At 48.3% G+C, this 25,184-nt stretch overlaps 1 protein-coding gene across 9 annotated transcripts in view; it reads right to left on the bottom strand.

The window, feature by feature from the left end:
* The window catches only part of ITGAL (integrin subunit alpha L), a 56,453-nt gene that overhangs the window by 15,902 nt on the left and 15,367 nt on the right, over positions 1-25,184 (bottom strand). For 6 of the 9 annotated variants that reach the window (XM_074322973.1, XM_074322974.1, XM_019717252.2 and 3 more), the window contains 19 exons: positions 21,384-23,237; positions 19,616-19,735; positions 18,489-18,591; positions 17,705-17,799; positions 17,526-17,593; positions 15,894-16,011; positions 15,639-15,769; positions 14,808-14,953; positions 11,622-11,754; positions 11,301-11,451; positions 8,212-8,285; positions 7,987-8,119; positions 5,470-5,621; positions 5,026-5,163; positions 4,355-4,552; positions 4,080-4,210; positions 2,816-2,976; positions 2,559-2,710; positions 931-1,020 (listed from right to left, as the gene is read on the bottom strand). In XM_074322973.1, the coding sequence (XP_074179074.1) occupies positions 931-1,020; positions 2,559-2,710; positions 2,816-2,976; positions 4,080-4,210; positions 4,355-4,552; positions 5,026-5,163; positions 5,470-5,621; positions 7,987-8,119; positions 8,212-8,285; positions 11,301-11,451; positions 11,622-11,754; positions 14,808-14,953; positions 15,639-15,769; positions 15,894-16,011; positions 17,526-17,593; positions 17,705-17,799; positions 18,489-18,591; positions 19,616-19,670 (2,229 nt within the window). In that variant the 5' untranslated portion in view covers positions 19,671-19,735; positions 21,384-23,237. Of the gene's footprint in view, positions 1-930; positions 1,021-2,558; positions 2,711-2,815; positions 2,977-4,079; positions 4,211-4,354; positions 4,553-5,025; positions 5,164-5,469; positions 5,622-7,986; positions 8,120-8,211; positions 8,286-11,300; positions 11,452-11,621; positions 11,755-14,807; positions 14,954-15,638; positions 15,770-15,893; positions 16,012-17,525; positions 17,594-17,704; positions 17,800-18,488; positions 18,592-19,615; positions 21,330-21,383; positions 23,238-25,184 lie in introns of those variants that run through there. The other 3 variants (XM_019717249.2, XM_019717251.2, XM_074322972.1) reach the window with 2 other exon arrangements.

Raw genomic sequence — 25,184 nt, 5'->3', positions numbered from 1 at the left:
GGTCTGGCAGACCAGGGTAGATAATGTTTCCCCTCCTTTTGTGGAATAATAGCATCCCAAGTTGGCTTTGAGGGAACTCCCTGATCTCAGCTGGATACACTTGGGCGAGAACACTCATCAGGGTGCCCTTTCTCCACAAATGAGGGACAGTCCCAGGCCTTCCGGAGTTCCTTCCCTGGAACTGGCATTCTGAGCAGGTGAGGGGTCTGGTGAAGATGTGAAGCTAATGCACAGCAGGGACCTGGAGCAAATTAACCAACAGGGACAGGCGCCCTGGATCCCATCTGTGGGGACAGAGTCCCAAAGAGCAGTTTCCAGGCTCTCGGCCTCACGTGGAAAGGTGCTAGCTCGGGTAGTAGATGGCCGTCGGCTGTGACTAGTTGGCCGTCAGCTGTAACCAGTTAGCCATTGGCCACTGATATAACTGCTGTAACTGCTAAGCTAGCAAGCAAGGATTGCAGTTAGCAAGCGGTTGGTTGGTTGGCAGGGAAGCGGACAGTGGATTGTGGCTAGCAAGTGCAGTTAGCAAGCAGATTGTGGATTGCGAATCGTGTTGACCCTACTTCCTCTGTCTCGCCAGGCCACCAGCAAGAATATAGTGGTCTGACTCCCCTATCTATGGCTCCATGGGTGTTCCTGTTTGGCCTCACCATGTCCTGTGTCTTGTGCGAGGAGCAGGACCAGAGACCCCGCATGACACCATCCCTCACTCCTTCCCTGGAGGGGCGCCAGGGCCTCCCCACTGGTTCCCAGTCTTGCTTCTCCAAATTTCTCTTAAACACAAACTCCCATACATTCCTTTCCTGCTTAAGGAAGCCATATTTGCTTTCTACGGGTTCAGCCCAAAGACTCCTTTGAACACAGTCTTACTCAGTGGAATTTCTACTCTCCTCTCTTTCCTCTCAATGGCCTCCGCTCGTCTCTCCTTACCGCCTTTTGGTCCCTCAGTGTTTCTTCTTCCTCCCAGAGAGAGTAATTTAGGGAGACGTTGATGGGTGAGATGAGGTCTTGAATGCATACCTGAGTGTGATAAGAAGACACCTTATGTCATGATTTTAACCTTTACCACACATCCAGTGATGTGCACACTTGGTCCACGTTTTACAAGGATAGAACTCTAGTACTGAGTTGTCTTCCTCACCAGCAGCAGAAATACATTTGTTTCGTATCACGGCTGCTCCCCAACCCAGGAGTCATCCCTTAGCCCCGAGCCCACTGCAGACGTCACCAGCCCCTCAGGGCACGTTTTCCCTATTGGGTCCTGACAGAAGCCCCCACATCTTTGTCAAAGGGCTCTAGGCAATTATTAGCAAAGTCTGCACAAGGAAAGACTATTCTAGAATATCCTGGTTCCTTGACAATAGGGATGGGTCTTAGTCTCGCATGTTATTCCCAGTGCTTTGTGGGCACTTGGATGGTACTCACGTCAAGTTTCTACCAACCTGAAGGTAGGTGTTGTTACCTCCCCATTAAAGAGGAAGAAAATAAGGTCTAAAAAGATGACACATTTTTTTCTAAGGACTAGAACTAAGGAGTGAACCTAAATCTGCCCAACTCCCATGTCTGAAGTCTTTCTATCACGTGATAGTCTCTGTTCTTTGGCAAATTTATGTTTAAAATTTCCAAGTGTCGTAATGGGACAGGGTGAAGGGGGGGAGAGCGGCCCTGAGATGAGGTATGAACAAACTGAAACTGAGCGGATAATTGTTGAAACTGGGTGATGGGCATTTGGGTGTTCACTCAACTATTTCTTCTATTTTTGCAGGTCCGAAATTTCCCATAATAAAAAAGGTGAAACCAACTTCAGGATTTTATACACCCATCACATGACAAGTCTCTCATGAAACATTCAAGTGACATGTATAATTGAATGTCAATCCTATTTTATACAGGCCTGCAAGGAGCAAACCAAATTTGGGTCTTTTAGCAGTTGTTTAAACTAATATTAAAAGAACCCTTTTCTGGGATGGATCTGAATAAATGACCATGTGCACCTGTAAATGCCACAAACCATGACTGAATATTCTGCAGCCTCACAAATAATTATGAAAGCTGGGTAGCAGCGTTCATATATGACGTACGAAAAGAATAGGAAAAAACGACAAGTACTTGACAGTCATAATCACATGAAAAATGCCTATGAATATGAGAGGGTGCCAAAAAAATGTATACACATTTTAAGAAAGGAAAAAACTGAATTAGAGTTGTAATACTCAATATATACCAATAACAAAAGATGAATACAAGTCACATTTGACTTCTGCAATTACAAGAGGTGCTCAAAGTGGTTCCCATCAGCGTAGTTTTAACAGTTTTTTCCTTTCTTAAAATGTGTGTACATTTTTTGGGCACCCTCTGATATTAAGGACTAGAAGGAAATATGCTAAAGGTGTTAATGCTACTACTGTACAGCAGAGGAAATGGCAGTATAGAAACATCAACATGAGTTGCGACTCAGCTGTGACCTGTAGCTCACTAAGCCTCGCACCCAGCTGCCTCTCATCGTGTCAGCTCAGCCGTCCCTTCAATTCCTGGAGCAGCCTCGCTGGGTCCCTTACCGGGAAGTGGAACCAGAAGTCAGTGCAGGACTTGAGCTGGGTGACAGTTACGTGGCTGCTGTATTCAGAACTCCCTCCTGGAAACAAGCCCCGGCTCCTAGTCCGATGGCCATCCAGCTGCAGTGTGTAGTTGAGGTTGGCAACCAGGGGCCCTGGGCAGGGGGGAGAGGCAGGAGTTGAATGGTGGCAGGTCCACGGGCCCTACATCTGGCTTCAGAGCGGGCAGCTGCTCCGAGCAGCAGGAAGCCAGCACTGACCTTGGAAATGGGGGGTGAGAGACTTGACCTGGAAACAGACTGTGATGTTGACGCCTTCCTTCTTCTGGCTGCTGGCTGAGTGGGAACATTCTACTTCATGCACGGGGATCTCGGCCGGGGAGAAGGATATCAGAGTGACAACGTCCACCACAGGCCGGGAGCTGCAGGGCAGAAAACAAGCCACGCTCTCCCTTGGCCCTAACTGCGGTGCCCAGTCAGACCCAGAGCTCCAGCCATCAGACTCCATCTCTAAGGCAGATCTCAACAGCCCTGTCTCCTCACAACGACAGTCCTAACGACAGTTCCTTCGGGCTCCCCAGTCCATTTTAGCAGCCTGCTGGCCCATTTTCCATGCAGAAGAAGGAGCTTTCAAAGAGGGATCCTACTGAGCTACTTCCGTGCATGTCCCCTTCACTGCTGCACACGGCACTCACACGAAACGCATGCTTCTCACCATCCATGCCCTCCAGGCTGCTTCCCCAGCCTTCTCTCCTACCACACTTCCCCGTGGCCAACCATGTTCCAGCCACGTCACACTTTCCCTGCCTTATGGCCTTGGCGTGTCCTGGGCTTTCTACACAGAAAACTTTCACCCCAGCCTTCTGCAAGCCTGGCTCTCCCTCACCTTTCCAGTCCCAGGCCAAATATCACGTCCCCAGAGAGACCTTTCTTGGCTACCGAAACTCTAGTAGGTCTCCCCTGCTATTCTCTCTCACAGCACCCCGTTCATTTCCCTCATAGCACGTATCACAATTGTGATTCCATCTTTGTTTTAGGTTTTTGTTATGTTTTCCCACATATCAGTATTTAAGACAGAGTAGGGGCTCCGTCAATATCTATTTACTGCATGACATTACGTGATGCCGCCAATAACACTAAGATATGGGTAAAGCGGAAGATGTCCTCACCGTTTCCCAGGTGAGGACACTGAGGGCCCCGAGAAACTAAGGGACTGAGGTAAGATCACCGAGAAGTAAACGGCAGAGCTTGAATCCAGGTCACTCGGTTCTAAAGCCATCACATCATGTTGCTTCCCTAGGAGGTTCTAATGTCCGACAGGCCAGGGTTCGAGTCCCAGCCCATCACTGAATGGCCGCTGTTTCACCTGGGGTAAGGCATGAAGCCTGTATAAAAAGAACCGATCTCACAGGGTTGGAGGAAGACCAAAGGAGCTGATGCCTGTGAGCCGTGAGCACAATGCCTGCACACAGTAAGAACGAGAGCTGAAATGATCAGCCGCTGGGACTCAGGCGACCTGTCTTACCTCAGCATAATCACCTGACCCTCGGCCCCAACAGTCACATCCGCCAGGCCGTCCCCTCCAAGATCCTTCACCCCATGGATGGAGCGTCCAAACCATCGAATTCCTGGGAACACCTGGCTCCCTTCTATCCGCTGAGACCAAGAGAGAAATTCATGCTAAGCCAGGAAGAGGACCCGCTGGAGGGTCAGGCTAGGGAGTGGGGTCTGGGTCTGGGCTTAGAGGCTTCCAGGCCCCTGGGAATGGGTTTTTATCGGCAGGCAGGCAGGGTACCTCACCTGACTTGGCCGCGGGCTCAGGCCACCATGCTGCCCATTGAAGATGTACACAGCCCCCTGCTCTTCCAAAGGGGCTCCCACAGCCACGTCTGTCAGCCTATCCCCGTTGATGTCTGCCAGGGCCGTGACGGCAGCTCCAAACTGCCCAAGGGGGTAGCCAGGATCCCCCTGCAGTTCTGAGACCGCTTCGAACCCCAGCTGGGAAGGAGCAAGGTGACAGGTCCCACCTCAGTCATTCAGCAAGCTTTCACAGGGTGAGGCATTGTGTGCAAAGAACACTAAAGAAACGTCAGCGATGGTCCCACACAGAATTAGAAGGGTGCCATCAGACTAATCTGGGTGCAAGCCCCAGCTCCACCTCTTATCTGTGTCACCTGGTGGCTTTGGACAGTTCCCTGGCCCTGTTGAGCCCCTGTGTTCCCATTTGTAAGACAAAGCTCAGAGCACCTCGTGAGGTGACTGTGAGAAACTAATGAGGGTTCCTATATATACACAAAAGGCTTGGCACTGGGCCTCACACAGTCTCCCATCAGTGAGAATGAGCTGTTTGTTGTTCTAAAGGGCTGGTTAGCACGTAATCAGACAGGGAAAGCCTTCCAGAACGCGTGGGACCTGAGCAGCCCTGGGCATCTTCTCCCCCCACCTCCTCAGCTCAATGCCCTGGTCCCCACCTGTTTTTTCTGGTAGATAAACACCCGGCCTCCTCTCTGCCCCCCATAGAACAGGGGGGCTCCGATCAGCAGCAACTCTGTCTCCCCATCTTGGTCCATATCGATGCCACACAACGTACCCCCGAAGTAAGAGCCGATCTTCAGGGAGAGGAAGACATTTGGGGGGAAGCCCGTGAGCCCCTCAACCACTCCCACTCCCTCAAATGAAAGCTCAAGTGCTGGATCCCACTTAGAGCCTGTAGGAATTAAGACAAGCTGGGCTCTCTGAAGTTCAGTTTCTTGAACTGGCAAGAGGAGATGACAAAGCTTACCTCAGACGGCTTTGTGGGGAACAAATGTTACAGTGCCGGCGAAGCGCCTGCCACACAGGAAGTGGATGCAGAAGGAGGGGGCAGCCCAGTGTCACCCAGCCTGTGACCTGCAGATGCCGTGTGCCATGCTCACCTGAGTCCCATTTATTTTCTGGATCTGTCTCCACGGCCCTTTGTCCTCTGCCTCCTGGAACAACACCACCTGCCCCACATGCTGGTACCGGGGGGCTCCAGCGGCTACCAGAGACGTGAGCCCTCGGGAGGGCAGCCAGGCCACCGTGTACCCTGAGGAAAGGAGGTGGGTGGTGGAATTAGAAACAATGATGTTAAGAAGGTAAAACCCGGGGGAAAGGGGGGAAGTGGGCAGGGACCCTGGGAAACTGGTTAGAGCAAAGATGCGTGGAAACAGCCAGAAGAACTTCTTCTGAGAACAGTCATGTGTTCCAAGCAGCAACACAGATCCTGCTCTCTTGGTCTGGGGCTGCGTTTCCCAAACTGTGGGCACACACGCCAAGGAAAGCAGCCACGTGCCAAAGGGCAATCATGCCGCCTCTTCCTGAGGCCCAATTCTCCTGGGAGTCGGTAAGGGAGACAACACTTTATTTTTCTTTTCCCCTCCCCCCTGCCCCTCTCCAACTCCAAGTCAAGCTGTTGTTCTCAGTCTAGTTGTGGAGGATGCAGCTCACTGGCCCATGTGGGAATCGAACCGGCAACCTCGGTGCCAGGAGCGCAGCGCTCCAACCACCGGAGCCACCCAGTTACCCCGAGACCACACTTTTAAAAAGAATCAAATAACATGGGATACGTTAGGAAGAAGAATGCCAGGTTTGCACAAATATTAAAGATAAAGCAGGAGACTTGAAACATGTTCCTGCCTAAAGATGTCTCTTCAGGCTGTCTTCACACCTCACACCTCCCAAGACGAGGTCCTCTCCCCTCTGTCACAGCACTGGTGACATGTCTGAAGAAAGGCTGCAAGAAGCAACCAGGAGCTGGGCAAGAGCCAGCGGTCACCCGGCAGGACGGCTCTGCCTCAGAAGGCGACCAAATGATCCCAGTCTGCTTAGGGCAGTCGAAGGTGAGAAAGCAGAGGTCTGAGATGCTAGAGCACACGAGAGGGAGAGTCAAGTGGCGGAACCTTCTCCATTCATTCACATGCGTTGCTGAAGCACCGCCCTCTGACATCAGAGACAAGGTTTGTATCCCAGCGTTACTACTTCCTAACTGTGTGATTTTGACTAAACCACTGTATGCTTCTGAGCCTGTTCTCTCATCTGAAAAAACACAGATAGTACTAACCTCATCGGGTGGTTTTTGAGGAGTAAACAAGACCATGGGTGTAAAAAGTGTAGCACTGTGCTTATGCTATCTAAACTAGTATCTGAAAGACAGTAGCATAGCAAGCACTCACGATTACATTTAAGTGTGTGTGAGTGCATGTATGTGAGCATGAATGTGTGTTTGTTCTGAGAGTTTAAAAAAGGAGCGGCCACCCCTAGGCAGTGGCTGCCTCATCACCCTGATGACGCAGGGTGGAGGGTGGTGGTTCTCGGTCCGTGAGAAGGTAGAACCTGGAAGCAGGTCTACCCCAGGTCTCTTGGGGCCCGTCTGTGCCTTGGGACAGGCTGGCTACATGAACATGAACTACAAGAGCTGTAACCTCTGAGCATAAGAGTCAGTCCCCTCTGCAGCCTGAGACGGCTGTCACCTTGGGTGGACAAGCATTACAGAACTGCGCAGAACAGAACTGCAATAGCGCCCCCATGAGGCAGAGAGACACAACAGCAGCTGTCATTTCCTCTGCTAGGCCTTTCAAGGACTGAAGACTGAGCCAGGCCTGGAGTTCCTGGACGATTGAAGAGGAGGAAACCTCCAGAGGGGCTGCTGGCTTCCTACTGATAAGGCAGGCTGCTTTAAAATGTACCCAGGATTTCAGTTAGAGGATGACAAAGTGACAACACAGAGAGGTCACTGCCATTGAAAGAAGCTTATTACTGAAAGCTCCTGAAAACAGGAGGCAGACAGGCCATGCAGGACCACAGGTTGGCAGGGAGAAGCACCAGGGGTCACCAAGGAAGAGGAGGCAGGAGGAAGAGGCAGAAGGAGAGTGCAGCCCAGAGCCTTTACTGTAGATTCTGTGGGAGGGAATGGGTGAGGCAGGTAGGCTTGAGCAAGCTTAGGATTGGATAGTTTGAATAATGCTGGCAGGCTCTGGGCTACGGGGTGGTCTTTAGTTGTCTAGTACCTGGCCTTGGGTGATTTGGGTCGGGGGGATACTAGCTTGGTATGTAAAAGTTAGATCAAGGAGGCAGTGAGGGGTACGGCCTCCAGATTTGCAGGTGGCACACAGAAAACCTCCTCCGAGCCAAATTGTTTCCTCTCTGTAGGAAGGAGCTGGCCCTGGGCGGAGTGGTCTCTCCAGGGTTAGCGAGGCTGCAAGGTATCAAGGCCTCATAAAATACGGAAAACAAATACGTGACTCACCCACAGGTGAGAGGTTACGGGGAAAGTTACAAATGTTCTCATCACATTTAAACTCTGAGTTTGTTCTGCTGGTTGCTTGATTTCCTTTATTTTTTCTGAAAGTCAGTCTGAGCGACTCTGTGGCCCCTAAGACCCAATGCACTCCTCCTAAGCGAGGACTACTCACCCAGATAGCCCCCTCTCATTTCTGTCGTCAGCGGTTCATTCCCAACAAACACATCATCCTGCAGATTGGCCTCCAGGTCGAGAAAGCCCCCAGCCCAGTCCTTGGCTCCAACGGCTCCCACAATGCCACGGCCCTGCCCGGGAGGAGGAGAATGACAAGCGAGGGGAGTCAGCGGCATTCCTACAGCACCCCGGGGCCGCCCGCTGCTTCAGGCTCCCCACTCACCCTGCTGAGGTCAGCGCTTATCCCGCTGGATGACAGCTCCATGTTGAAGGATGTCCGGTCCTGTTTGCTTGTGCCTGAAGGACAAGGGAGAAGAACGGGCCGAGACCCAAGACACAGTGAAAACACTGATATTCCATAAAATTATGAGAGAGAGACACAGCATTTGCCAGGTAGAAAGAGCACGAACTTGAGATTCAGCCAGACTGGGACATGGCTGACACTTTGGGTCTCAGGGACACTCCGTGAGCCCAGATGTGGGAATCCAGTTACCAATTAGCAAATCTAAGAGGCAGCTCTTGATTTCTGTTCCTACTCAGACTCCCCCACTTTAACGGATGGCTCCCTCACCCACCTAGTGAATCATGCTAACTCCCCAGGAATAAACCTGGATTCTTCCCTTCCCCCCATTCCATTTCTAATGCATCACCCAATCGAGATAGTTCTACCTTCGAAAGACATCTGCAAGACTGTATTGTTACCAGACTGGTGCAAGCCATCCTCACTCACCTCTTCCCTGACTCATGTGGTAACTTACTATTTCGGTCTCTGACTCCATTCTTCCTCTTTCCATGCCTTTTTCCCCCATGGAGCAAGCCAGAGTAATCTTTTCTTAAAAATGTATATCCGACCACATCTTTCCCTTTCTTAAAAACATTTCATTACTTCCTATTATTCTTTAGGCCAAATTTCAAAGCTCTATGGGGACCTTGAATGTCCCTTCCTACTTCTCCAACCTCCCCCTCTCCCTCACTCACCGTGCTCTATCTCTGGCCTTTCTGTTTCCCCACCACGCGAAGCCCTTCCCCATCTCCGGGCCTTTGCATGCTCTTCCCTAACTGGAACGCTCTGCCCACATACCTCACATGGCTGTTTCCTTCTCATCTTTCATGTCTCAGCTCCAATCATCTCAGAGTGAATTTTATCTCAACTGAAAAAGTGGCCTCTTCCTTGAAAAGCCTATCTCAAGTAACTTCTTCCAATTATGTCTGTCTCGATGTGTTCATTTTCTTTACAGCAGTGAACACCGTCTTTAATTATGCTATTTGTTCACTGTTTTGCTGTCTTTCTCTGACTTGGATGTGAGCTCCACTTTGGCGACATCCCTGCGTGTCTCATTCTCAGGGCCTGGGACACGGCTGCCCCACACATGAACGAAAATGTAAACAATGCCACCAGCCTTGCAAGGCTGCTGATAGGAGTGAACTGAATAACATAAAGTGCCTGTTTCATGGAAGCTTTCGAGAAACAGTAATTATCATGAATATTCATTCATTCACTGCTTTTTCACCATCTTGCCAGGGATACAATAGTGAAAAAGCAGACAATGCTTGCCGGGATAGACCTCACCGTTTTGTGGGGGAAACAGACATGGAATAGACAATTCGAGTACAATGTATGTCAGAGTGGCTGTAACGGAACACACAGCAGTTACAGCAGCACGTGGGAAGAAACACCTCGCCCAGACTTGGGGATCAGTGAGAACTTAGCAGAGGAAGTGCTATCGAAACTAAGATCTGAAGGATGAGTAAGAGCAGGTCAGGGAGAAGTTAAGGACTGTGGATTACAAGAGCTACAATTTAGAGAGCCTACAAGGCACCACGGACTTTGCAAAGCCATTGTTGGGGTTTGAATTGTGTTTCTTATTAAAGATAGTTTTGAAGTCCTCACCACTAGGCCTTCGGCATGTGACCTTATTTGGAAATAGGGTCTTTAAGAGGTAATCAAGTTAAAATGAGGTCATTAGGGTGGGTCCCAATCCAATATATGCCAGAGGTCCTTATAAAATGGGGAATTTGGACACAGAGACAGATATGCACAGAGGGGGGTGCTGTGACGACACATGGAGAGAAGACAGACAGGAGGGATTCCCAATGAGCCAAGGAACGCCAAGGATTGCAAGCAAACACCAGAAGCTGGAAGAGGCCAGGGAGGAGTCTCTTCTAGAACTGTCAGAAAGAGTGTGGCCCTGCTAACCCCTTGATTTCTCAGTTCTGGCCTCCGGAACGGTGAGACAATCCATTTCTGTTGCTTTAAGCCACCCAGGTTTTGGCACTTTGTTACATCAGCCCTAGGAAACTAACAGCAGTGAAACCTTACAACCCTGTGAGATTGGTACTGTTATCCCCATTGGACAGAGAACAATGAGCCTCAGAGATTAAAATGATCTGGCTGGGGGCGGCCGGATGGCTCAGTTGGTTATAGCACGATGCTCGTAACACCAGGGTTGCCAGTTCGATCCCTACATGGGCCAGTGTGAGCTGCGCCCTCCACAACTGGATTGAAACAACTACTTGACTTGGACATGATGGGTCCTGGAAAAACACACTTAAAATAAAGTTTTTTAAAAAAAATTACCTGGCTGAGGGCACACAGCACAGGCCGAGTGGCATCTTGAGCATCTCTGCCTGGTTCCACATTATACATACACCACCCTGCTCTTGATCTCTCACCCTCCTCTTCAGGGACACAGGACCGAGGTATTCTAGCAAGACCTGGTGTGTGTGTGTGTGTGGGGGGGGCGGTTATCCAGATGCCACCAAAGTGCTGAGCTGAACCCCAAGGCTGTGTCCTAGCCAAGGGACCTTCCCTACGGGAACCATGTACCTGCCAGCAGACTAGGCTTCCTGGCCAATACCCTCCGGCAGCCAGTCCTCCATCTGGTGATGCCAATCAAAATCTTCTCTATCCTGGACCAAGGAAGAGGGCTTGTGGGCTCCTCACAATTGGCCCCTGACCATCTTAAGTAATGTGAAGCCTAAGATAAGTGAAAATGAGGAAGCTGAGTGAAGGGAGGAGGGCAATCTAGTCGGTCTACAGGGCTCAGCTGACACCAGCAAGAGAGGTCAGCTCTGGGCCCCGCCCTGCAACAAGCTAAGCTCCAGAGAAAGATGGAATTTCAGAGGGGAGAGGCTACTCCCGAATCACCCTCTCCTAAGTTTCTGCCCCAGGTCTTTTCCAAGACAGCTCTTAGCACAGCATCAGATACCAAATAAGTGCTCGCAACTAGTACTCAGTGTGTCTCTAAATGTCCTGTCTCAGCTGATTTCCACGTATGACCTCCTGAACTCTCACCAGCGTCTGCCACTCACCCTCAATGACGTAGATCTTCTGTTGCAGCTCTGTGAATAGATCTTTAAGCTTCTCGAATGTGTCCAGAATCTTTACAAATTCTTTCGTGGGTTTGGAGGCAAATTTGTGGAGATCTTCCTGACTTTTCTTAGTCTTAAAATGGTTTCCAACCTGTGAGGGAGAAAAGAGTGACGGGCTGACATCCCCAGAATCGCAGACTAATTTGATACTATTGTCACAAGACTACATGGCCCCCAGGAGAAAGAGGAATGGGGTGCAGGAATAGGAGAGGGAAGATGAGATGGAGGAAGAAGCCAGAAGCCGGGAGCTGGGGCCCGTACCCCAATGATGTAGCGAACAATGTCTTCGGCCCTGTCAATGTTCCCACTATCAGTGGTTTCCCCGTCGGTAATGATGATGAGCACTTTGATGGCGTCTGGCCGGGCCCCCATATCCTGCCGGAAGACCTCTGTCCTGTGTCCAGAAAGGGAAAATGTGAGAGATTCCCCCGCTTACGTGAGGCCTCCCCCAACCCCTCCCCATCTCATTCACACTGTCCTGTTGAGGATGCAAAAGCCCTTCTCACATTCCCCAGGCAGCTACTGCCAACCTTCCAAGTTCCTTTCTGAACCTCCGACCTTGCCCTTTTGCCACACCTCTCCTTCTAGACCAGTGGTCTTCGGCTGAACTCTGGGCGGTCAGGAGGTTACCGTCCCACACTCCATGGGTGGTGAGGGGGAGATTTTGTGAGGGGAGACTCAGCTGCCTACCTTCCATTACAACCACGTGGCAACTGCCCTTTAATCAGATATACTGGTGACCTAGGTGGGATTTCGATGGGAATAATGGGTCCCACGGCTGAAGAAAACGAGAGTCATTCGTCCAGAGCAAGCTTGTAGAACGCTTCCCCTCCCTCCCCAGGCTGCCTGCAGAGCTCTGCTACAGCAAGTCTCCCAGGGAGCTGAAAGACCTATTTCTGTGTGCATTTTCCCGCAAACCATGAGTTCCTCAAAGAAAGGACTGTTTGATTTGCTGCTGTATCTCGGGCTCCTGAGTTAGTGCTCAGCGCATGTGCAATAGAAGGAAGGGAGGACTGACTCCTGGACAGGCCAAGGCTCCAAATCCCAGCCTCCTTCTGAAGCAACATAGGTTGCCCCCCGCCTTTGCTGGGACAGCAGCTTGATTTGAACCATCTGATCCTTCCCTCCCCACCCCACAGCTAACCAGAGCGGGACAATTAATCCGAGACCCGCCAATCCATAACCCCCGACTGTGACATGACCTGCCTTGGGAGAAGCTGAAAGTCACACGAAGAAATCACAGTGGGAGATTGAGGAAAGGGACAGAGAGGCAGCTGTGAAAGCTACTTGGAAGCTGCCAAAGGTGGAGGAGCTCTGATGGGCAGGGCCAACCCAGCTGCTGTCAAGACCTCGAGTTCTATCTTGGATGCAAAACATCTCCCCAACCTCCATCCACACGGATATGGCCTATCATGGGTCCCGTGCATGCATTTCTACCCTGGTTTAAACCAGTCATCTCGCATCTGGATTTTTCAGCAGCTCCCTAACTGGCCTCCCTCCTTCCACCCATGCCCCCTCCACAGTCTAATACAACCCTATAGCCAGAGGGATCCTTTTCAAAACAAATCAGACTGTCACTTCTCTGCTCAAAACCTCCAAGGACTTCGCATCTTGCTTAGAAGAAAAGCCCAAGTCCTCATGATGGGCTCCGACTTACCCAGACTCCTGTGGTCTCTTGGACCTCATCTCCCACTCCTTTCCCCTGTCACTCACTTCTCTCCAGCCCCATCACTGTCCTGGCTCTTCTTGGAACATCCCAAGCATAGTCTCAGGGCCTTGCTACTCCCTCAGCTGGGACTGGTCTTCCCAGGTTTTCACCTTCAACAAGTGTGTGCTCACAGGTAACCTTCCCTGATCTGCCTATCGAATATCACTTTATTTTTCTCTGTCAAACTTACATCTTCGACTGCATTGCCTAATTTACTTTTCCTATTTAGGGCACTTCTTTCCTCTACTAGAATGCTCAACTGTAAGAGGGCAGATCTTTTTCTTCGGTCCATTGGCTGCTGTAGCCCCAGCATCTAGAACGTGGCAAGTGACGCCTGCAGGCCAAAGCCAGCCCGCAGTTTGTTTTGTATGGTCCGTGAGCTAAAAATGGTTTTTACATTTTTGTTTTTAAAGGGTTGCAAGAATCAACAAGAAGAATATGCAATAGATACCACACGTGGCCAGAAAATCCTAAAATATTTACTACCTTGATCTTTACAGCAAAAATTGCCAATTCCTGACTTGCAACACTGCCTGGCACACAGCCAGATGGTCAAGAACTATTTTTGAAATACATTCCCATGACTGCTCCTTTTTGCTCCCACAGTTGAAACTTTTTGGGATGTCTTCCCATCCTGGGGTGACCCCTTTCTCTAAGAACTGCCTCCTTCCCACGGAGGTGGGACCCCAGAATCCATGCTTGTGCCAAGTGACTCTATGCCATAAAGGGGACCAAGGTCACAGCCGGGTGGACCCGTGGGCACCTAACCCAGGCTTGACCAATCATTTCTTCTCTTGGAGGCTGGAATTCAGGTTGAGGAACCAAGGCTGCCTTTTTTTCAGTAGGCCTGGCTTGACCCACCAAAGCTGTCTATAGAGAGAGAAGTACGAAGAGGACATGGCAAGTCGAGTGAGCCCTCAAAGAGCTGCAAGCACTCATGCAGAGGCTTGAGGAGATGCAACACATGCCTGTTTGACTCACACAAATCCAACAATGTATGTTTGGCAAAGAAATGAAAATGAGAAACACAAGTGTCATAGAGATGCTTCCTGCTAGTTTACTCAACTTGAGTGTGTACCCAAGGGGAGCATGACACACGAGATATAACCCTCTTATTCCTCAAGTTGGTCTGTTTCCATGGCCAATCTAATGTTTAGAGCTATTTTAAAAAATATACAATATGGTCCTTCAGCACATCCAACTACGTTCATCTAGGCCTCAATTTAAACAGCAATGTGATCTGTTTGGGGAAAATTTCTGTAGTAAATTTAGAAAGTTGAGACATGCTAGTTTCCCAGGTGGGACTTGACTATATTGAATATTACGAACAATTCAAGGAATTGATCAAGGATAATTCTGACAACATGCGATTTTTGTTCATACCCTGACTTCAAAGTGGATCCCCGTCTAAGAAGTGGCTCTCCCGTGGCTGCCGTGGCTCACAGTCCCTTTCCAAGTCCTGGCTCTAGTTCCCTGTGAGTCTGGGCAATACTCCCTGTCCTGGAGGCTCAGGAGCTGTCCCTGCAGCCTCCCCAGAAACCCCCTTTGGGATTTAGTTAGGATCCAGTCGACTTCTATTCCTTACAATCCAGAACCTGGACTACAAATGCTCCCCTTGAATTCTTACGCTAACCCATCCCGTGCTGGGTCCACCTGTTGAGTTCTGCACACCAACCTGAAGACGCTAAAGCACACAGAACAGTCCACAGATGGGCTGTCTCCTGTAAAAGGGGACTCACGCGACATAGTTGATGGCATTAAAGGTGTTGGTCAACAGGTTCATGTGTTTCACGTTGGCCAGCAGCACATCCGGGTCCCTCAGCTTCACATAATCCAAGAAATTAAATTCTGTTTTGCAGCTCGTGGAAAACTGAACAGCTGCAAACTAGAAAGAGAAGGAAGCGGTGAAATGCTACATATCCCCTTTCATTTGTCTGCTCCAGTCTCTACTTTTTATCCAGGACCTGGGCAACCCAAGTCCACATCCCTGCCCCAAGTCATTCTTTTAAACATAAACACAGAAATGAAATGAAATAAACCTCGGATCCCTTATGTCGCGCTATCTGTTGAGCTCCTGTTCTGTGGGTTTGCCTCCCTCACCAATAGAAATGGTTCCCAGTAGCCATATTTCTGCTAAGTGACCCTGCTAAATAGGTCACAGCTGGCTGGGCCAAAGGTAGACACTTGACTGAGGCCAGGCCAATCAGAATTTCTTCTCTGGAAATTTGGGATTTGCAGTGGGAGGGGTTGGCTGAGAGGAAGAGGAAACACAAAAACCCTCCTGAAACTTTCACATGTGAACTTAGGAGCTTCCCACAGGCCCATGTGATCCAAAGAAGCTGAGGGAGGCTTTCTACAGAGAGAGAAAGAGGGAAGCAAAGGCCAGAAAGAAACGGACATGGGAACCAGAGAGAATTCTAGAAGCTCTCTACTCCCTGGTTCTTGTCCCTTCCAGAGTTCCAGTGATAGACATGCCTTTAGGTTCTGGACACACCTCATACTAACTTGTCCTTTTATGTCTTAAGCTAGTTCTGTGACCTACAAGCAGGAATCCTAACGAACATATTTACCTGGTAGGAAGAGTTGCTAAGTTTCTTCATCACATCCTTCATGAACTCCACAATTTTCTGAAATTCATTTTTATTCAAGCTCAATGAGCCATCAAACAGAAATACCAGGTCTACGTTGCCCTTTAGACATTCTGCAGAGGCCAGACACAAAGGGACTTGGTAAAGTGTCTCTGATGGTTGCCCTACCCGTGCTGGTTCCCAGGTATGGGCAGCCACCGGCAGATAGTTTTACACACTGCATCCCCAGCTCCTTACCCTGATAACCGGGGCGTCCTTGCAGCACAGAACCACTCAGATCTTGCTGGAAGAGGTAACACAGGCCACTTAGATAGATATTCTGATCACATGTCCGAGACAGCCCAGGGTCACAGGCCTGAAGGAAGCAAAGGTAAAGAGGGTGCAGCTTCCTGTTGCTGTGTCTTTTCGGCAGCATCAGCCAAGAACAAAAACCTTTAGAATCATCGTCTCCCGACCTCACTCCCTACATCCAACTGGTTATCAAGCCAAGGTCATTGTTTCCAGGTTTCTTATGACAATCTCTCCATCCCTACTACCAAAGCACTAGGCCAAGGGATGCTCACTGCCTAGAGGATAAAATCGAAACTCTTTAGTTTGGCATTCAGATGGTTTACAGTGGGTACTATCCTACCTTTCCAGGCCCAACACCTTCCATTCCCAACCCAACATTCTAAGCAAAATCAAATTACAGTGGTACCTCAGTTTTTAAACATTTCAGTTTACGAACGCTGTACATTTTATGGATCTATGGTATCATCAGATAGCAAAATTCAAGCTAAATTTGCAGTTTTAGGGGTTGATTTTAAAGGTCTGGAATGGATTAATCCATTTTGCATTATTTTCTATGGGGAAACCATGCCTCGGTTTTTGAACGTTTCAGAACTCGAACGGTCTTCCGGAACAGATTATGTTCGAAAACCGAGGTACCACTGTACTCACTACCCCTGACTAGACAATGGTGTTTCTTTCATTTATGAATGTCTTTCCTGCCAGATTGCAGTTTCTTGGAAGTCAGAGTTCATCTCATGGTCACCTTTGTAATGAACTCCCCTTCCCTCCTCAGAACCTAGCACAATGCCTGGCAGGTAATTGTAACTAAGTAGACAAGCTCAATTAAATAATGGATCAGTATTTCACTCCATCTTCTATTACTCACATAGCTATGTCAGCAGGAGGCTGCTGGGTTGAATGTAAAGAGCAATGGACTTGGAAGCAAATGGGAATTTGATTCAAATCCTGGCTCTACCACTTTAAAACCATGTGACCTTGACCAACTCTCTTAACCCCTTTGGTCCTGTTTCCTCATGTATAAAATGTGTATACTGACCTGTAACCACCTGAGTGTCTTGTGGGTTCAGAGATACAGCTGTATTTCCCAAATGTTAGGCATTTTTGTACAACCTCACAATTTTTGCCACATGGGTGTATCATCCATGCTATTATTTACTCAATATTTTATTCACTTTAAATTTACATTTTAAAAATTGTTAGCCTTATCCTAAGCCATTTGATTCAAGAAATCATGAATTTGATGTGCTTGTTGTATATTTTTTCTAATAATCGATTAAATAGATCTATTAAAATATTAAACTATCAAAATATTAAGTTGGTGTACTACCAAAAATAATCTTGTCATCTTGTATATCAATTGTTATAGACAGTTAACATTTGGGAAAAAACCAAGGTAAGTACGGTCTTGAAAATAGCTGGCTCATGGTTTCTCAGTAAGCACTGACGGAATCTGAATCTTTCCCATGCCTTTAATCTTCCATAGGACCTTTCATCCATGTTTTTCCTTCCTTTGTTTCAACCTCCCCTTCCCAGCATCGCGCTCTCAGGCTCTGATAACACACTACACAAAATTCTTACCAAAAGGCTTCCATGTGTGGGATCTGCTGCCAAGGTCATTCCCAAGTACTTGGAGGTATAGTTTGAACCTGCAGGCACCATAAGATTGGTCTGGAGGACTTAGGGCAATCCAGGTGTGGTGGGGCACCCACGTTGTCCCTGAGACACCATTCCTCCCAGCTCCCTCACCAGGTACTCACCACTCAGACTCACTGGCAGGCAGTTGCCAGTGCCCGGCTGGCACTGATAGAGGTTTCCTGTTCTGTTGCCCTCACCTGGAGCTCCCACGACAACCCTAATGAGAAATCTCACCTGTCAGATGGAGATGCCCAGGTCTTTGCCCACCACTCCTATCTATGAATGGGGGGTTCCAACTCCCCCCCCCCCAGGTATCTGAGAGCAATGCAGCCATTGTTCTTCAGGCCCCACCTCTTCCATCCCTATTGAATCTGAGATAAATAATCCAAAAAACCAGAATTCTAGAAACTGAAACCCAGAGAATATACCAGAATGTTATAAGTTCATTCTGTCAGTCATCAATTCAAAAGACATTTATGGCATAGCTATGAGGTTGGTGCAAAAGTAATTGTGGTTTTTGCAATTATTTTTAACCTTTTAAACCGCAATTACTTTTGCACCAACCTAATACTATGTGCTAGCCTTGGCACGAGGGGATAAAAAGAGACAAACAAAACTCCTTCCTTAAAGGAGCTCCGTGTCTAGTCAGTGAGACACTCAGGAACCTCGGACGGTTGTCCAGTGTTTCAGGGGCTGGGATGTCTTTCCCTATGAGGCATGTATGTGGCGCTTTAACGGGTGGTTGGTCCTCATCCTACTGCTGATGGTTTTTCTCCCGTTTCTAAGAAATTCCATCTCGGACTCCTGGTGACCTGCCGGTTCGACCGGCTGGCCAGTCTCCAGGGCTGGTGCAGGAACGCCTCACCCCAAGCCCACAGGGCAGGGAGGACCTGGGCAGCAGCTCACCCATTTCCAACCTGCAGGACACGGTACCCAAAGTGCCTCCCGGCATGTGGAAAGTTCAAGTTTTGCACGTGCCGCACCTCCAGATTATAGCTGAAGGCCGGAGCTGAGGGAGAAAAAAGGGTGTCAGCCACTTCCAGCCAGAGACCCAGCTGCCCCCAGAGCTTCTGGGCGCTGATTGGCCACCACCCACGTACCCCAAGGGGGCGGGCCGACCCCAAAGGACCCCCTTTCCCTCCTGACCCAGCCACCCACACCTGAGGCCCAACTGGAAACTGCCTCTTTGAAGGGGCCTTGAGTCTGAACTATAGAAGCAGCCCCAGGGCCTGGGAAGGACTGAACTTCCCTTTAGGCCTCTCAACAAAGAAAGGAAGGATGAGAAGGCGGAGGCCCGTGAGAGAGGAGCAGATGGAATGTACCCCGAGGAGATGGGGATGCCCCAAGGCGGTGTGCATCCCCTCCACACACCCACTTCTTCCCTGAGCATCTGGGCCCCAAGTAATTAGCCTCAGGCACCCTCCCACAGGCTCAGGGTTTCAAGGTCCCCCCCCATCTGCTTCCTTGCTCATCTAATGCTCTCACACTCCCCACCCCACCATGGACCAATCACTTCCTTAACCATTAGATTTCAGATTCGTCCATGTCAGGCAGCCAAGGCGCCCTCTGCAAGCCCCAAACGGTCCTTCCTAGCACTGCTTTCCTTCCAGGCATCAGGCTCATTTCACAGCATCCGAGGATGGAGATGAGGCCCCATCATTTGTTCAGGTGCAGAGACTGAGGCCCAGAAAGGACTTGCTTAAGACGGGAGAGAGGGAGTGCCATGGCTAGAACCAGGTCCCAGCCCAGTTCTACGTACCCATTTCCCATCTGCCTTTTGTAGGGGCCTGCTCCCCCATAGCTCACTGTTGCCATCTGTGTCTCCCCTCTGTCTTTCCTCCATACCTTGCCTATACTTCGGACTCTGACTTTCTTTCTGTGCCCCCTTTTCCCTCGAGGATTCCCAGGACACATTACCTAGAGCCAAACCCACCCTTCGAGCAGCTGGCTCCTCCGCTCCTCTCATTCCATAAAGCCCAGTTATTTCCTGGTCATAGAAACATCCCCTCCCCCTCCCCGCCTCCCTTGCCTACCAAAGAGAAAAGGCCCAGACAGCAGCAGCCTCATTACGGTGATGCAGGAGTTCATCTCTCCAGCAGCTGGTGGGACCTGACCCAGGAAGTCTCAGAGGACCCTTGGGACTTGCCGGCAACCTACACAGGGTGAAAGAGGGAAATGACAATGCCCCAGTGCCTCTCGCAATGGAACTTTCTCACAGAGACACCAAGCTGATGACACTGGGAGTGAAGGAGGGTTGTGCCCATAGGGGTTGTGAAACCGCAACAGTTCAGAGAGGAAGTGTAAGCAGGTTAGAGATGTTTCCTGTGCCTGCTTGCATTTTCACATCATCCAGGAGCCGCCAGCAAAGCAGCCAGACGATGACTTCCCCTCCTGCACAAGAGCTGCTGTGTCTTCGTCTTTCACGGACATATGACTCTTTAAAGCTCAAGTACAGGACAGGTCAAACCAACTGGTACAACCATAATGGGACAGCTTTCCTTAACATTGAAAAGATGCCCATGATACACTGGTGAAGACAAAGCACACCTTACAGAACAGTCTCTTTAGAAACTCCTTTTGATTCTTAAAAATAAACAATACCCACAGAAGGAGTCTGATATGGGACTGGTATCCAGAATATACAGTGAGCTCTTGTAACTCGACAATAGAAAGACAACCCAGCTTTTTTTTTTTTTTTCTTTTTGTCCGACATCTTAGTGAGGCTGCAAGGGTAGCAGCTGCTCTCAGCTTTGCTGTGCCGTCCAAAGACGACAAGAGGAAAGATGCTGGAAAGTCGTCCAAGAAAGACAAAGACCCAGTGAACAAACCGGGAGGCAAGGCCAAAGAGAAAAAGTGGTCCAAAGGCAAAGTTCGGGACAAGCTTAGTAACCCAGTGAATGCTGGCGCTCAGCTCCCAGCAGGTGAACTCAGGAGACAGTAAGGCTGAAAAGGAACAATGGAGCCATGGACAGGGAGTTTATACCACTATATTCTTGCTGGCAGCCAATGAGACACAGGGAGTAGGACCCCTAAGATCTGCACCATCTGCGCTTGCTATCGTAGCCACGGCGGTGGTATACAAATCAATAGTGGCTAATGGCCAACTGGTTACCTGAGAGCTTGCGTATGTGGGTTACATAACCGAGCCAGCACCTTTCCATGGGAGGCCAAGAGCCTGGAAAGGGTTCTCCTCGTCCTTTCCCAACAGTCTCGTTTGACAAAGTGACATATGACAAACTTTGTAAGGAGGGTCCCAGCTGTTGTCTCTGAGAGACAAGACCCGCAGTTTCTTGGTGTCATGCAGGGTCTCAGCTCCCACTCCCCGCACAAGAACGCAAGACATGGTGAGGCCAAAAAGGAACACCCACGGAGCCATAGGTAGGGGAGTCACACCACTGTAGTCTCGCTGGCGGCTGGGTTGGAGACACAGGAGGCAGGAGCCACACGATTCGCAACCCACCGTCCACTTGTCTCTGCCAACCAACCTCACTTGCTAACTGCAATCCGCGCTTGCTAGTTCAGCCACGGCAGTTATTTCAGTGGCCAAAGGCTAACTGGTTACAGCTGATGGCCAACTAGTCACAGCTGATGGCCATCTACTACCCGAGCCAGCACCTTTCCACATGAGGCCGAGAGCCTGGAAACTGCTCTCTGGGACTCTGTCCCCACACATACCTTTATACAAAAACTTATACATGGGCAGCATGGCCAGGCCGCTGTGGCTCTCTAACGCCAGCGCCGCCTCTAGCTCACGGAGTTCCAGGGGAAGGAGAAGGAGGGTAAGAAAGGAGGTCTCCATACCTTGGCTGGTTCAAAGCAGACTTGCCCCCAAATCCACCAGTGGTAAAGCAGAGAGGAAGCAACCGGCTACAAAGGCCACTCGTGAGAGTGCGCCCTCTACTGGAGGGATGGAGAAACCTGATCGATACAGGGTGGAACCATGGCACTCCCGGAAACTAGACGTTATCAGAGGTCCACTGAACTTCTGATTTGCCAACTTCCCTTCCAGCAGCTGGTACGACGCATTGCTCACGACATCAAAACATATCTGTGCAGCTTTTGGTACTTTGCAGAAGGCAAATGAGGCCTGTCTGGTTGGCCTTTTTGAAGACACCAACCTGTATGCTATCCGTGCTCAATATGTGACAATTATGCCAAAGGACATCCAGCTAGCATGCCGCATGCATGGAGAATGTGCTTAAGGATCCACTATGATGGGAAACATTTCATTCTTTAAAAAAATGTATTTCTCTTCTTCCTATTCTTGGTAGTTCTGAACGTTAGATATTTTCCATGGAGTCAAAAGGCACCTAAGTACATGATTGCAAGTGGAAAAACAGGGGACAGAAATCAGGCATTGGCCGTTTTTCCATTTTCATTTGTGTGTGAGTTTGTAATGTAAATGCAGGGACATAAAGCATTAATGCAAGTCAAAATGTTTCAGTGAACAAGTTTAGCAGTTCAACTTTATAACAATTATAAATAAACCTGTTAGATTTTTCTGGACAATGCCAGCATTTGCATTGTTTTAAAACAAGTACATTTCTTATTGATGGAAACTAAGTTGGTGTTTGTAGCATTTTTATCATACAGTACATTCCATCCATTCACTGTACTTTTCTAATGGAGCTGTCCTACATACAAGCACATGTTTTTAATGTCTATCTTCTGTGCTGTTCCTATAAGTTTGCTACTAAAATATATCAAACTATTTTTTAAACTTATACATGAATGCTCATAGCAGTGTTATTCATATTAGCCAAAAACTAGAAACAACGCAAATGTCCATCATCTAATGAAGAGATAAACAAAATGTGGTATGTCCATTCAATGGAATATCATTCAGCCATAAAAATAAATGAAATACTGGTACATGCTAAAACATGGATGAACCTTAAAAACATAGTTAAAGAAGTCAGGCACAAAAGGTCACATATTGTATGATTCCACTGAAGTAGTATGTCCAGAACAGGCAATCTGTAGAGACACAAAGTAGATTAGTGGTTGTGAGGATGTAGGGGATGTAGGAATGAGGTATGACTGCTTATGGGTACAGGGTTTTTTTTTTGAGGTGATGAAATGTTCTGGTATTAGATCGTGGTGATGATTGCACAACTTTGTGAATATATTTAAAAAACCACTGAACTGTATACGTTACAATGGTGATTTTGGTGTGAATTATATCTCAAAAAGTGAAACATAGAAGTTGAAAATATGTGTGTATGTAAGTGTAAAAAAATCTGAAAGGACACACAACCAACTGCAAACGGAATAAGGTTTATGCACTTCTGTATTGTCTGAAAAAAATTTTTTTTACAATGAGGATGTATAACTTGTGTAGTTTTGGAAAAATCAAAATATTAAAAACACAACAAAATAGAGGAACTGTGTTTGCTGATAGGAAAGTGGGAAGGACATTGCGATTCCCCCCTGTGTTGTTAGGAAATCGTGCTCAACCAGTTCCAATGTCACTGCCCTGGGGAAAGCTTTTGCAGGCAAATTATTTATAATCTATGGCCAGGCAGCTCCTGGTAATCAAGTGATATCAGATAGTCTTTTTAAAATTTAGTTAAAAATCAGATAATTCAGACGGACTTCTTTGATTCTCTGTGCAGCAATTCCGATTTACATCCACCAACAGTCTGTTGTTTTGTTCTGAAATTACAAAAAGTATCCAGTTTAAAATTCAAATACTGTGTTTCCCCAAAAACAAGACCCACCCAGAATATAAGCCCCAGTTAAGATCATTAGCCAGATGGACGCATTTAGTATGTTATGTTAGGACGACGTTCCAGAAGATGACATGACTGTATTTGAATAAATGTAGATTGTTGTATGTGAAAAAATAAGACAGCCCCTGAAAATACACCCTAATGTGTCTTTTGGAGCAAAAATTAATTATGACCTGGTCTTATTTTCAGGGAAATACGGTATTACAGACGTGTGTAGAGTAAAAGGAAAAAGATTCTCTTTTAACATCCCCCTCCCACTCCTAAAGCTCCACAATAGCCATTGTTAATAATTTGGAGCCATACAGAAAACGGTTAGTTCTAATAGTTAACCAGGTTCGACCTGTTTGGAAAAACTGGAATTATCTCACCCCGGGACATCTGACCACAATTAACAGTCAACTCAGCTGTCTCCAGGGTGAAGGCTACTTCTAGGTCCTCTTCTAAATGGAGGTGCTTGAATTAGGGGTTAAGTTTATAGAAGCTTGAAGTGTATCAGTAGCAACACCTGGGAGAAAAGGGATTCGGGGAAATAATCTCAATGTCCCCACTGCTTGGATTACAGTTAATGTGTATGTTTCAGCAGGTAAGAATATTCATGTACACATTTATCATGTTCTGTTAAAAAAAAAAAGAGAGAGGAGAGGCAGGATGTGCCCCCCCCCCAATCTTCTGTCTTAGTCACAGGTACTGGCTGCCTTTATCATAGCTCAGACTGTTGGTTCTCTGAGGGCCCAAGTCCCCTAAACCGTCTCTCAATTCCATTCCTTTGGTTTGAACCTCCATCAGTTCTCAGCATGACTATTATAGTTCGTCCTTCTCTCAGTCGGCTCCCCCTAGAAAAGGCTCTACTCCCCAGGTCCTACCAAATTAACCTTGAGAAAGCTGAGCATGTCTCTCTTAGGTTTTAAAATGTCATGATTCTCCTTTCGCCCACACGAAATCAATCAGGATCGTTGGCACAGCTTTCAAGAGCCTCGTTGCCTCTCTGTGCTGTAATTCACCAACTAACTCATCAGTGTTCAAACTAGAGAGGAGAGCATGAAATGCGTAGCCCTGCTTATAGTGGCAGCAGCTTCAGCGGGTGCTTTCCGCGTGATGTCATCTTGGCTGCATCGAGTGAACAGGGTGAAACTGATCCCGTTGGTGAGGTGATGGCTGATCAGACCTGAAATTCATGGCCAGGACAAAGTAGGTCAGATAGACTGAACCCCACAGACGCCAGCTCTCTTTGAGATGGCTTGCTCACTCTACTGATTTTGGACTGTTCCATATAGGATCATGAAAATGGACTCAAACATATCATTTCACAGACAAATGACAAACAAGATCCCAGACTGGGAAATGTGGGGGTACACATAGAATCTGTGCATCGAAGACAGATCCAATGGCCGGGATGCCCCGAGTCTTCCGTGTCCTTTGCAAAGTAAAATTATTTTAATTATGTCTTATTTTCCTAAAAATTCATCTGAAAATGACGAGAGAATTTTCTCTTGCTCTACTCGAGAGTAAACAGGACGTGTGTCCAGCCAATTCTCGTCAGCTCATTCCGTGGTCCCAAACATCATCATCTCGTGCCTGGATTTTTTTTTTAAAACAGTACAGTTTATTTAAATCATTCTCTTTTTTTTTTCTTAAGGAGGGTACAGCTCACGGTGGCCCATGTGGGGATCGAACTGGCAACTTTGGTGTTGTTAGCCCCACACTCCAACTAACTGAGCTAACTGGCCACCCCTCGTGCCTGGATTTGGTGGCCGCCCCCTAACTCGTCTACCTGCTTCCAACCTTGCCGCACTATAGTCTATTTTCCACACAGCAGCCAGAAGGATCCTTTAAAAATATAAGTCAGACCATGTCACTTTCTTACTCAGAA

This window comes from Rhinolophus sinicus, linkage group LG18 (genome assembly GCF_036562045.2).
Source record: "Rhinolophus sinicus isolate RSC01 linkage group LG18, ASM3656204v1, whole genome shotgun sequence".
Lineage (NCBI taxonomy): Eukaryota > Metazoa > Chordata > Mammalia > Chiroptera > Rhinolophidae > Rhinolophus > Rhinolophus sinicus.
This window is presented reverse-complemented; position numbering and strand designations above follow the sequence as displayed.